The sequence below is a fragment of the Eretmochelys imbricata genome, chromosome 11 (genome assembly GCF_965152235.1).
Source record: "Eretmochelys imbricata isolate rEreImb1 chromosome 11, rEreImb1.hap1, whole genome shotgun sequence".
Classification (NCBI taxonomy): Eukaryota; Metazoa; Chordata; order Testudines; family Cheloniidae; genus Eretmochelys; species Eretmochelys imbricata.
In genome coordinates, this window is record NC_135582.1 from 45100604 (window position 1) to 45114153 (window position 13550).

The 13550-nt window shown below is 39.7% G+C and overlaps 1 protein-coding gene across 1 annotated transcript in view; it reads right to left on the minus strand.

The window, feature by feature from the left end:
* TTN (titin) overlaps window positions 1-13550 on the minus strand; it is a 307220-nt gene that overhangs the window by 11523 nt on the left and 282147 nt on the right. Inside the window, exons 290-309 of the mRNA XM_077830394.1 lie at window positions 13188-13487; window positions 12781-13083; window positions 12344-12649; window positions 10466-12232; window positions 10060-10356; window positions 8686-8973; window positions 8291-8590; window positions 6142-8208; window positions 5736-6038; window positions 5344-5649; window positions 4964-5254; window positions 4539-4838; window positions 4140-4445; window positions 3561-3866; window positions 3189-3470; window positions 2266-2859; window positions 1875-2162; window positions 1451-1750; window positions 677-979; window positions 56-358 (exon numbers count right to left, since the gene is read on the minus strand). Coding sequence (XP_077686520.1) covers window positions 56-358; window positions 677-979; window positions 1451-1750; window positions 1875-2162; window positions 2266-2859; window positions 3189-3470; window positions 3561-3866; window positions 4140-4445; window positions 4539-4838; window positions 4964-5254; window positions 5344-5649; window positions 5736-6038; window positions 6142-8208; window positions 8291-8590; window positions 8686-8973; window positions 10060-10356; window positions 10466-12232; window positions 12344-12649; window positions 12781-13083; window positions 13188-13487 — 9510 coding nt within the window. The remainder of the gene's footprint in view (window positions 1-55; window positions 359-676; window positions 980-1450; window positions 1751-1874; window positions 2163-2265; window positions 2860-3188; window positions 3471-3560; window positions 3867-4139; window positions 4446-4538; window positions 4839-4963; window positions 5255-5343; window positions 5650-5735; window positions 6039-6141; window positions 8209-8290; window positions 8591-8685; window positions 8974-10059; window positions 10357-10465; window positions 12233-12343; window positions 12650-12780; window positions 13084-13187; window positions 13488-13550) is intronic.

A 13550-nucleotide genomic window follows, 5' to 3' on the forward strand; every position in this document is an offset into this window, starting at 1 on the left:
GCAAAACAATTGCTTATGTCTATTTCAGCAAGAACTAAGACCTAAAACGTCTTACCAAGCATTTCTGTTACTTTGATTGTTCCCGGCACATCAGCAGGTTCTCCAGGCCCACCAGCATTACAGGCCATCACACGGAATCTATACTCTGCGCCTTGTGGTAGATGTGTCAAGGTGTATTCATGTATCTTGGTTGGAGTGGTGTTACATTTGGTCCATTCAAACTGATCAACCTTTTGCATTTCAAGCAGGTAGCCAGTGACTTTAGAACCTCCTTCTTCTTCCGGTGGACTCCAGGCCAGGGACACTGATGTTCTTGTAGTATCAGTAACTCTTGGGTTCTGAGGTTTACCTGGGGGAGCTGGAATAGAAGATCAGATAGCAGGTAAATATATTTTAAGATAGTTCTATGTTTAGTTTGAATATGTAAAAGGCAAAGCAAAATGTTAACATGCACCATTTGATAAGTATTTAGTAATAGTGATGTTTACACAGGAAATTAATGAAGAAAAAAGATTTTTAAAATATTATTTGTATATTAATTTAATTAAAATATCTGCTGCAGTACATTAAGCTATCCAGATGAAAAATTTTAGTTTGTTAAACATAACAGCAGGTCTTAATAGTGACATTCCCCTCTGCCTCAAATGTTCTTTTCTCCATGTAGGAAATTATTTACCAATTGGATCCATAGCAACAGCAGATTTGGAAGGACGGCTTGGTTTGCCTGTGCCTCTGGCATTGATAGCTGTGACACGGTGTTCATATTCTAGTCCTTCAATCAGTCCAGTGGAGCGATAACGTGTCATAGTCACTGGAATTTTATTTACACGGACCCATCTATCTGCTCTGACTTCTTTGCGTTCCACAATATAACCAGAGATCTGTGAGCCACCATCATCTTCTGGTGGATGCCAGATAAGTGTCATGCCTTCGCGAGAGACATCTGACACTTGTAGAGTGTCAGGAGGACCAGGAAGACCTGTAACAAAAAGACACAGAATTAAGAAAGAAAATATGAGAATGCATTTACAAATGTAGCTTTCTGGGGACTAATCCATAATACATGCTACCTACCACCTGTAGTGCTTTTCATCACCAGATCACAAAGGAGAAAGCTGAGGCTGAGAGAGGTGAAGCGATTTCCCTAAGCTCACCCAGCAGGCCAGTGCGTACACCTGGGAGTAGAACCTAGGTCTCCTGAGTCATAGTCCAATACTCTATCCAGAGCATGTATATTACGCATATACAGGGCAACATATTAGTTTTAGATGTGGCATTTTTCTCCACAAGTATAACATGATTAGTATACATGAGAGTATAGCATGTTATTTGGGCAAAGAAAATAATAGGATATATTCTAGGGGATCTAGCCCTGTTGTATCAATACATAGGCCCATGTAAACTGTTCTCCATTTTTAAATGTAGAGAACTGGAAAAAATGTAGACTTACTGATTCTACTCTTGCATTCTATAATGTCAGACTGAAGGTATGATCCAATTCCAAAGCGGTTTGTAGCAGCCACACGGAACACATATTCAGAACTTTCAATGAGTCTAGTGAACTTAAAGGTTGTCCTTGTTACAGATTCAGAAACTGGTAGCCATCCAGGACGGTGTGCATCACGCTGCTCCACCACATAACCACTTAGTGCAGCTCCACCATCCAGCTCAGGTTGTTCCCAGGAGATAGTAACAGAAGTTGAATCAATATCATCAATTCTGATAGGTCCAGTAGGTGGTCCAGGTTTGTCTAGGAAAAATTAAAAAGGACATAAGTTACTGTTTTAAAAAAGAAGCTGGGTTGCCATTGTGATAAATTTCATGATGAAGGAGGAAGGATTGTGGACAATCATATCTTAATAATAAATCCTTACCAAGAATGATAACTTTTATAGTCTCAACAGCAGTTCCAGTTGTGTTCTTCAGTTCAAGTGTGTACTCCCCAGTGTCATGTATTGTGGTCTCACGCACACTTAATTTAGCTACTTTGGCTTCAGTTTCAATCTTGGTGCGTTCTGATTCTCTTAGCTTAGAACCAGCGAAGAACCAAGATACAGCTGGAGGTGGTCGGCCACCAATTGGAATAGCTAACTCTATGGGTCTGCCAGCTGGCACATAAACTGTCTTTTGAGTTATTCCAGCAAGATCAATTGTGGGTAACACTATTAAAAAAACAAAACAAAACCTTTTTAATATCCATTTTATAAATAAAATGTCACATATTTTGAGTAGTCCTCAACCTGTCCTTTTAACTATTATACCTACCTTTTTGGTCTTGTACAGTTACTGCTGTGACAATCTCTCTTGGTTCCGACACTCCCTTCTGATTTTGTGCTCTGACTCTGAACAAATACTGTTCACCTTCATTTAGTGAGATGATTATGTGCTCATAGACTGTAGGCTTCAGTGTCACAACCTTCATCCACTTCTCTGTTCCAGCTTTGCTGGCCTCAATAACATAGCCAGTCAGTCTGCTGCCCCCATCATGTTGTGGTTTCTCCCATGCAAGAGTTACAGTTGATTTAGTGATGTCAACTACCTCCAGTTTCTGAGGCACCATAGGAACATCCGACACCAGTACTGCATCAGATGTTTCACAAGGTTCACCAATACCATAAATATTTTCTGGCAGCACTCTGAAATAGTACATAGCTCCTTCTATAAGTCCTGTAAGTCTATAAAATGTTTTGCTGCATTTGGTAGTTACTGTCTTGTATGCTCTCATGGTAGCCTCACGTTTCTCAATTATATAATTGTTAACTGGTGCTCCACCATCAATAGTAGGAATTTCCCAAGAAATTGTCACGGAATCTTTTGACACCTCTTTAACTCTCACTGTGGCAGATGGGCCAGGTGTATCTAAACGCAAAATCAAAATGGATTATTTCCTATTTGCTCTTTTCCTGATTTGGGTAATTACTGAATTGTGGCTAAGTAAAGACATCAGGATTTGAACTTCATAGATGAACTCATCCTTTAGAAACATATTTCTCTTTGATTTCTACTGTATCTCTTCCTTCCTCCTCCTCCCCTCCTCTCCCACCTCACCTGCCATGGTCTTTTATCATTATTTTCTGGGTTCTACTTAAATTGTAAACTCCTTTCAGCAAACACCTTTTTCCTTCTGTCTGTAAAACACCATGTTTAAGTACAGTGCAATATCAATATGTAATAGTAACAATACTCACCATATACTTTAACAACGACTGTTGCGGATTTCTTGCCTGATTGATTTTCAGCCTCAACCACATATTTGCCAGCATCATACCGATTAACTTTATCCACAATAAGCAGAGTGTAGCTCTCTGTAGTGTCTATAATAGACCGATTTACAAGGTCAACACCCTCTTTGCTCCATGTAATTTCTGGAGGTGGTCTGCCAGATACAGACACCATTAGGCGCAAAGAACCACCAGCTCTGACAGTGACAGTCTTCTTTAGATCATCAGCAAGTTCAAGGTTTGGTATTTCTGATGGGGAGAGGAGAGAAATACAGAATGAATTCATCTTTAAAGAAAAATATAACCTCTCCATAAAAAAAATGTGGGTTTTCAAATTACCTATTCTTTCTACAGGTTCGATTTCAGCTGATGATTCACTGAATTCACTCATACCATTCACATTTGTGGCAGCAACTCTGAAACTGTATTTCTGGCTTGTTTTAAGAGCAGTCACTGTGAATTCAGCATTCCTTAAGGTGGTGGTAGTGTGTGATCTGTACCACTGTTCAGTGCCTTCTTCTTTCATTTCAAGAACATAGCCTAAGAGGTCAGCACCACCATCATACATGGGCTTTGTCCATGCCAAGCTTATGCTGTGCCTAGTAGTATCCACAACTCTTGGAGCTGAAGGAGGTGCAGGAGTGTCTTTGGAATAGAGGAACACACATTTCATATTATTGCAGGGAACATTTTACAGTTTAAAAGACCTTATTTAGTAACAATATTCTAAATAATTAGTGATTAGAAATTTATCTGAAATTAACTATAATCACTTTTATTTTAAATTCATTGCAATGCTGGTGATCCTAATGAATTCAAATATTCTTTTGGATCCCTTATTTGGAATGTCATTGTGGTTAATTATGAGGCACTATGTTTAATAAGTATTAAAAATATATTTTGAATTTAACTACTTACATGATGGCTCCTTGCACAGGATAGATTGAGAAGCGTCACTCGGCTCACTGTTCCCAGCAGCATTCACTGCAGTGACACGGAACTGATATTCATTATGTTCCATTAGACCTGTAACTTTCAGTCTGGTATCATAAACAGTGTAATCTCTGTTGACTCGTGTCCAGCGTAGACTTCTCTTTTCACGTTTGTCTACAAGATAGTTGCTAATCTCACTGCCACCATCTGATTCTGGTTGCAGCCACTGAATAATGATGTGTTCCTTGCCAATACCCACTGCTTCAGGTGCACCGGGTTGTGATGGAATAGCTGTTGGTGTTCAAAAATATGAAAAAAATCAGATTTTTTTTCAAATATGAGAAAACTCCATAAATGCTGGAGCTAAAAGATGAAAGCACTTACTGAAAGAGTTTCTAGCAACAATGGCTTCTGTTTCAAGTGGAACACCTGACCCATACTTATTGACAGCTCTCACACGGAAGATGTATTCATTATTTTTAATAAGTCTTGTCACCACGCATGATAATGTTTGGCATTCAGCCTCAATAATAACCCAGTTGAGCCTGCTGGTTTCACGTCTTTCTATAATGTAGTGGGTGATTTCTGCACCTCCATCTTCATGTGGAACATTCCATGCCAGAGTGCACTTCTCTTCGGTTACTCTGCTAATAGTGATTTTGCCTGCACATGGACCAGGTGAATCTGAGTAGGGATGAACAAAGGTGTAATTATAGTAGTCAGTGAAAAGCTTCTCTCTCTTTTTTTGTAACTATAATTGTGAAATCTAATGAATGTTCACAGCAAACCATTATCTATGAAATACATACCAAGCACTTTGACAAGAACTGAAACTTTCTTTGTTCCACTGGCATTTTTAACTGTTAGTGTGTATTTTCCGCTATCACTTCTGTCACAATACTTGATAACTGCAATGGCCCGTTTGCTGGTGTACTGCAGAGAGATCTTTTCACACAGGTCCAATTCTTTGTCACCTTTGGACCAGAAGACCTTTGGTTCTGGTTTCCCACCAATGGCTGCATCAAGAACAAGATCAGACCCAGCCCTTATGGTCACAATTTCTCCTTGCAATCTGGCATCCAGCTCAGCCTTTGGTGGTGCTATCATAAAGAGATAAAAACATTAATATTATAGTATTAAAACTGCAAGCTATACAATATTTTAAATGACCCAGGAGAATGTTTCTTACAATATTCATCTTTGCAAGTGACAGCACCAGTAGATTCAGATCCTCTGCTGATTACACCAGCTGCATTCTTGGCTAATATACGGAATTCATATTCTTCTCCTTCACTAAGAGCTGTCACAGTAAAGCAGTTTTCTGAGACAATGGTATAGTTGCATTTCAGCCAGCGTCCATCTCCAGCTTCGTTATATGGTTTGCGTTCTATAATATACCCAATAATTTTGCTGCCGCCATCATAAAGTGGCGGAGACCAGCTCAATGACACTGTAGACCTTGTGACATCTGTTACTTCTGGTCTGCCTGGTGGATCTGAAAGAGACAATGTAAAATGAAAAATCTAATTCCGTTGTTGCTTAAATAGTAAAGAACAAATATACTCTAAAAGATACACTTACCAACTGGGTTTTGAGCCACTAGTGGTCTGGAAGCTTCACTAGCTTTGCTCACACCAGCAGCATTTAGGGCATAAACTCTGAATTGATATTCCAGACCTTCCACTAGTGCTGTGACTTTGTAGTTGCATTCAAAGGATGGCACGTTGTTTTCCTTCACCCAAAGAATGGTATTGCGCTCTTTCTTTTCAATCCAGTATCCAGTGATTTTGCTGCCACCATCATGATATGGTTCCTCCCAGCGAATGGCCATGGCATTGGCAGACACAGAATAGACCTCTGGCCTGGTAGGTGGACTTGGTGGGACTGATTGTAAAAACCAAGAGAAAAAAGTTAGATATTGCCACTAATTACATAAACCAGAAAAAATAATTTCTTAAAATATGTATGTGTGTATGTTTGTTTTTACCGAATGGATGCTCAGCAACTATTGGTGTGGATTCCACGGGCTTGCTGACACCAAATCTGTTTTCTGAACTGACCCGGAAAGCATATTCCATGTATTTAGTGAGATGAGTGACTTTGATCTGTGTACGTTTGACACTGGAATTTATCAGCTGCCATGCTGTTGTACCAGATTCCCGTTTCTCAACTATGTAGTTTGTAATATCAGTGCCACCATCATCTTCAGGTTCTTTCCATGACAATACACAGGATTCAGCAGAAATGGATGATATTTCAATAGGGCCAGTAACTGCACCTGGCCTTCCGATGACAACCACTGTGACAGCAAATGTTTTCACACCGGCTGTGTTCTCAAGTGTCAAATAATATTTGCCAGAGTCACCTCTCATGCTGTCCTTCACAATCAATGTAGTTCTATCCTTTGTTATCTTGATGGTCACTCTATCAGTTTCCTTGAGTCTCATTTCTTCAAGTTTCCATGTTACTTTTGGAGTTGGTCGCCCACTAATTGGTATATCAATAGCAAAGGTGCTTCCAGCTTTGCAAGTTATAAGTTGTCCAGTTATTCCACTAAGATCTGCTGTTGGTTCAATCTGTGGCTCTTTAATAATAACAGAAGAGAAAGCTTCTCTTGGCTCACTGTAGCCTGCATCATTCCTTGCCCTGACCCGGAACTCATATTCATTGTTCTCTAGAAGACCTTCAACTGTGAAAGTAAGTTGTTTAGTTTGACCAGCTTCAACCCAATAGTCAGATCCCTTTTGTTTCATCTCAAGAAGATATCCAGTGACACGGCTTCCACCATCATGGTCAGGTTTCAGCCAAGCTAATACTGCAGAAGATTTGGTAGTATCAATAATATCTAGTCTCTTTGGTGGAGCAGGCTCCTCGGTGGCTACAACTGGATCTGTTAATTCACATGGTTCGCCTACACCATATTCATTTTCTGCTGAAACACGGTAGTAGAATGGCACACCTTCTGAAAGATCAGTGACCTTAAAGATTTGACGGGTACATTTTGAACTCACTACCTGCCAACTACGACGGCTTGCTTCCCGCTTTTCCACAATGTAGTGATGGATGCGGGCACCTCCATCCAAAACAGGAGCATCCCACATTAAAGTAATAGAACCCCTGGTCACATCCTTAAAGGTAATAGGACCTGGTGGGCCAGGAGTATCCAGTACCTTGACAGTAAATGTAATAGATTTGCTACCACTGATGTTTTCTACAGTAAAGACGTATTTGCCAGCATCATTTCTATTGCAGTTCTCCACAGTCAACGTGCTGAATGAGTCAGTTATGTGAATGTCAGCACGCAGGCTAAGGTCTGAGTCTGCTTTAGACCACGTAGCAGTAGGAACAGGTTTGCCTAAAAAGGCAATAAACAGCCGAATAGTTGCACCTGCTCTGACAATGTGAGTCTGCTTGAAGTTTGCATCAATATCAATTTCAGGTGAAGACAGTCTGTCAGTTGTTTGGATTGTAGCAGGAACTTCACAGCTTTCTCCCTTGCCTGCACCATTGACAGCACTCACTCGAAATTTATAATGTTCACCTGCCTCTAAGTCGGTGACAGTATATTTGGTAGCAATACAAGTCTCTGCATTGACTTTATGCCATTCTCCTAAGTCAGCTTTACACATTTCAATGATGTAGCCAATTATTTCCATGCCGCCGTCAAAAACTGGCTTGGTCCATTCCAAGCTTACACTTGTCTTTGATGTATCTGTCACTTTTACAACAGTAGGCGCACTTGGTGGGTTTACTGGCTCTCTACATTTAATCAGCCTTGAGACAGCACTTGGAGGTCCTACTCCTGCAGCGTTTTCAGCCATAACTTGGAATTCATATTCATTGCCTTCAGTCAGGCCAGTTACTCTGTATCTTGTCTCAGCAATGGCTCTCTTACTGGATACTTTGACCCAGCGGACACTCTTTTTTTCTCTTCTTTCCAGGATATACTGGTTGATCTCATTTCCACCATCGGATTTTGGCCTAGCCCATGTGAGTGTGATACTGTCTCCCGTTACATGGGTAGGCTCTGGCATACCTGGTGCATCAGGAACAGCTGCAAAATGAAAAACAGCTTAGAAAACATGCAACGAAAGTTGGTATTTGCGTAATTTGTTCAAGACATAAAGGAAACTTACTGTATGGTATTTGTGCTATAATTGGATCAGATTCTAGTGGCCTGCCAACACCAAACTTGTTAACCGCAGAGACACGGAACTGGTATTCATTGCCCTTTATTAATTTAAGTGCTGTGTAACTGGAGGCTTCACAGTTATCTTCAACTAATGCCCAGGCAATCCTACTGGTTTCACGTTTTTCAATCACATAGTGGGTAATGGCAGCACAGCCATCATTAGCTGGAGGCTCCCACCATAATGTCATCTTCTCTCCAGTAACATTTGTGAATCGTATTGGTCCACCAACTTTTCCTGGGGTATCTGTGATAATAAAGCATCAGAGTTATAATTTACTTGTGCTGCCACTTACAATGTAAATATTTAAGAATAGCTTACTAAAAATATCTACAAAGTACCTTGTACTCTGATTGTAATGTCTGCTTTTTTGGTGCCTGATGCATTCTTGGCTTCTACGGTGTATATACCACGATGGTCCCGAGTGGCATCTCTAACAAAGATAGTGCTATATCCAATAACGTTTGTTATTTCAATATTCATCTTCTTTTCAATCTCCTTTCCATCCTTAAACCAAGTCACTTGAGGTACTGGACGGCCTTTGATAAGAACCTTAAGTCTAATGCTCTCTCTAGCTTTAACAGTAAGGCCTTCAAAGTGCTCAGCACCGAATTCAATTGTTGGAGGAACTAAGAAGAAAGATAAAATAAAGTATATACATTCAGTCATATTTATCAAGGTATTCATTCCTACTAAACAAACAATAATAAAGGCATATATAGACTCTCTCTTCTGATTAGAAAATTCAGAATTTTTAAAATGTAGGGATCAATATTATATTGTAAGCTGTCCTATCTGAAATTTTATATCCTAAGAATTATTTTTTCTATGTTAATCCACTCGCCATCATATTAAACCATAGGTTAAAATATTAATTGAAATGTGTTGGTGCAACATGCTGAGCTATTTTAGCAATTTTCATTTCTAAATTCTGCATAGCAACAAAACCATTACCTAACCTAAGACAGACATATCTTTGCAGCTGCCACTTGTAAACCACAGAACCTCAAATTAAGGCCTTTTGCTCTATTTTAAAGTTATCTTTAGTCCCTGTAATCAGGCTTAATTACTGTGAACACCTGTAAGGCACCACAGCTGTTAGAAGCTCCTGCCTGACTCAAAAGGGAAAAGGAATTGCAAACCCCTATCCACAGTGGCTCAGTCAAACCTCTGAGGTTACTCAAACTCACCCCGTGAGTGATCTAATCCCGGCCTACACCCATTCTCAAATGTGTCAAAATGTTTTGGAGCAATGGCTAAAACAACACAATATTTCTGCAATAGACTACTGCCAAAGTTGCAACAAAGAAAAATAGCGAATCCATAACTAAATGTTAATACAGTAGCATAGACAGAGCAGGACCCCACTGTGAATTCCAAGATGCATTCAATAGCAGAGGAAGGCAAACAACTCCTCATAAAATGCTTAAGGAAAAACTCCTGTGTGACCCCAAATGTAGCAACTGGTTAAATCCTATGGATCCCTGCTGGATGCTGGTCTTGCGTCTAACTCTGCTCTACCTCTGCGTGGAGTGGGAGGGAGAGGTGGGGAAAGCCTGTTGCTCCTGGGAGGAGTGGAATACACTCCCTCTCCAGTCAGCAGCTCATATACCAATATAAGCTAAAAGGTGCCAGCCAGGTGCTTAGCTGGATTTAGAACCTACCATATAAAAATGCAAGTGTAACATACTAAAATATCAATAAATAATGCTTACCACATTCATCTCTGGTCATGATATAGCCTGAAGATTGTGATGGTGGGCTGACTGTTCCGACAGCATTTCTTGCAATCACTCTGAACTCATATCGGTCACCTGGGCTAAGTCCTGTAACTGTATATTGACATTCACTGATATCAATAAAATTGCATCTGAGCCAGCGGTCATCACTTCCTTGCCGTTTCTCGATGCTGTAGGCCACAACCTTACTGCCTCCATCATGCAGTGGTGCAGTCCATTTAAGGGTGACAGTTTCTCTGGTGATATCAATATAATCAGGAGTGCCAGGTGGGTCTGAAAGGAAAATAATTACATACAGGATTATTTTTATTATAAACCTTCATGATGGCTAACAATATATGACAATATATACATTGTCTTAGTGAAGTGCTTGTTTACTCACCTACTGGAGACACAGCCAAGGTAAATTTGCTTGGCTCGCTAACTGGGCTTACACCAGCAGAATTTTCAGCATATGCACGGAATTGGTAATCCAGGCCCTCAATCAATCCAGTAATTCTGTATTCTTTACCAGATATTGGTGAAACATTAACTTTCTGCCATAAGATGCTATTTCTTTCTTTCTTTTCAACATGGTATCCAGTAATTTCTGAACCTCCATCATAAACTGGAGCATCCCAAGATATTGTCATTCCATCGGCCGTTACATTGTACACAATAGGTTTTCCTGGTGGGCCTGGTGGTCTGAACTGGTGTTTTGCTACAACATCTGTTGAGACAAGTGGTGGGCTTACTCCATATCTGTTTTCAGCACGAACTCTAAACTGATATTCAGTGTCTTTAACTAGGTTAGGAACTTTGAAAGTTGTCCTAGCAACACTAGAACACACCATTTTCCAATTGGTTTGTGAAGTTTCTCTCTTCTCAATGCTGTAGCAAGTGATTTCTCCTCCTCCATTGTCTTCAGGAGCCTCCCATGACATAACAACACTGTCTGCTTTGATTTCATCTAGTCTTATGGGTCCTTTGGGTTTTGATGGAGGACCAAGAGTTATGACTGTGATGGTAAATGACTTTCTGCAAACTGAATTATCAAGAATTAAGGTGTATTTGCCACCATTGTCTTTTTTCACATTCTTGATACTTAAACTTATTTTGTTTTCAGTTTTCTTGAAGCGAACTTGTTCACTTTCTTTAAGAGGGATGCTGTCCTTGAGCCAGCTCATAGTTGGTCTGGGTTTACCTTTATATGGCAATTCAATGTGCATATTATGGCCAATTCTTACAGCAATTTGTCCTCCAAAGATATCAGAAAGGTCAGCTTCAGGTGTTATTACAAAGTCTTTTACTGTAATGGGTCCAACAGTAACAGCATCGCTCAATCCTTTTTCGTTTTTAGCAGATACTCTGAATTCCATGACAGAAAGCTCCTTAAGTTTTTCAACTTCAAATTCACATGTCTTACTTATGCCTGCATGTGACCATTCTTTTTCTTCAATCATTTTCTTTTCAATAACATAGTCTGATATAATGCTACCACCATCGAAGTCAGGTTTGCTCCACTGTAAGGTAACAGAAGTCTTTGTAGAATCTTTCATGGCCAGATCCTTTACAGGTCCAGGTACTTCCGCAGGTTTCACTGGTTCTGAAGTCTCACAAGGTTCTCCCAATCCATTTTCATTTTCTGCAAGAACTCGAAAGAAGAATGCAGTCTTCTCTGATAGGTTAGTTACCTTAAATGTTGTATGAGAACACTTTGTTGTAATAGTAGACCAGGCTCTTTTGGTGGCATCTCTTTTTTCAATGACATAATTTGTTATTTCAGAACCACCATTAATGAGCGGTGGCTCCCATATAAGTGTAACAGTGCCACGAGAAACATGTTTAAGCTGCAGTTTCTGGCAGGCTGATGGTGTATCAAGTACTTTAACATTCACAAATGAAGATTTTGGTTCACCAACTCCATTCTCGATTGTGAGAATGTATTTTCCTGTGTCATTCCGAGTAACTTGAGGAATAGTAAGTAATGTGGATGATTCTGTGTTCTGAATGTTGTATCTTTCATCAGTTCCAAGATTCTTTTCACCCTTTCTCCATATGACAGTTGGAGGAGGTCTCCCTTTGAATGGAATCATTATCTGTACATCTTCACCTGCTTTAGCTACAATGGAGGTTCTGAGAGCAACATCCAGGTCAATCTCTGGCTCCTCTGCAGAAATAAATAATAATAAAATATGAATAATCTGGAAAACAAAATATAAAATTATTTGAAATACCAAAACCCTAAAAAATGATAATTAAATCAATTAAAGGTACATACCAAGTATATCTTTAGCTTGTACATATTCTGTCATTTCAATAGGCTCTCCTTGCCCAGCACAATTTATAGCAGACACACGGAAATAATAATTGACTGCAGGTTGAAGCTGGGATACAACATACTCAGTTGTTCTCACTTCTCCTCTAGCACTGACTACAGACCATTCTTCCTGCTCTCCTTCTCTCTTTTCCACTGCATAGCTGGTAATTGCACTTCCTCCATCATAGGCAGGCTTAGTCCAGCCCAGGGTGACAGATGTCTTAGTAGTATCCACAACCTTTAGCTTAACTGGTGGCCCTGGTTTGTCTGTAAAAGATATTAAAATTCAATCATAACATTTATCCTCAGTTATTCCCAGACAATCCCATGAAAGTCCACCCATTATAACTTACTTGGCCCTTAAACAATGAGATGTGTGTGTCTAAGTTATTTCTTACCAATAGGATCTGCAGCTTTGTAGAAGTCAGAAGCTTCAGAGAATGGACCTTGTCCAGCTGCATTGACAGCACAAACTCGGAAATGATATTCACTGTTTTCAGTTAGTCCTGTTACTTTCTGTCTGGTGTCACGGATAGTTTCTTTAATAACCTTGAACCAACTTAGACTCTTCTTGTCACGTTTCTCAAGGTAATATCCACTTATTTCACTACCTCCATCTACAGTTGGCCTGTTCCAGACAACTGTCATTGAATGCTTGGTTATCATAGTGACCTCTGGTACACTAGGTGGGCCAGGTGTAACTGAAAAAAAAAAAAAGAGAGAAAAAATGACAGTAGTTCAATACCATTAAAACTAAAACATTCAGTACTATTCAGTTGTATTAGTTAATATACATGTTTCTCACCAAATGTATTTTTAGCTATAACTGGTTCAGATTCCAGTGGATCACCAACTCCAAACTTGTTCACACCTCGCACACGGAACACATACTCATTTCCTTTGATGAGTTTTGTGGTAGTGATGACACATTCCTCTAGTTTTTCAGAAATTAAAGACCATACTACCCGACTTGTCTCACGTTTTTCAACAATGTAGTGTGTTACAGTTGCACCACCATCATCTACTGGAGGTTCCCACATTATGGTAATTTTTTCAGCAGTGACTGTCTTGAACTGTATAGGCCCACCTGGAGGTCCTGGCTTGTCTGTTGAGGACAGGAGAAATGAGTCATATACATACATACATACATATAAATTACATTTTAGTT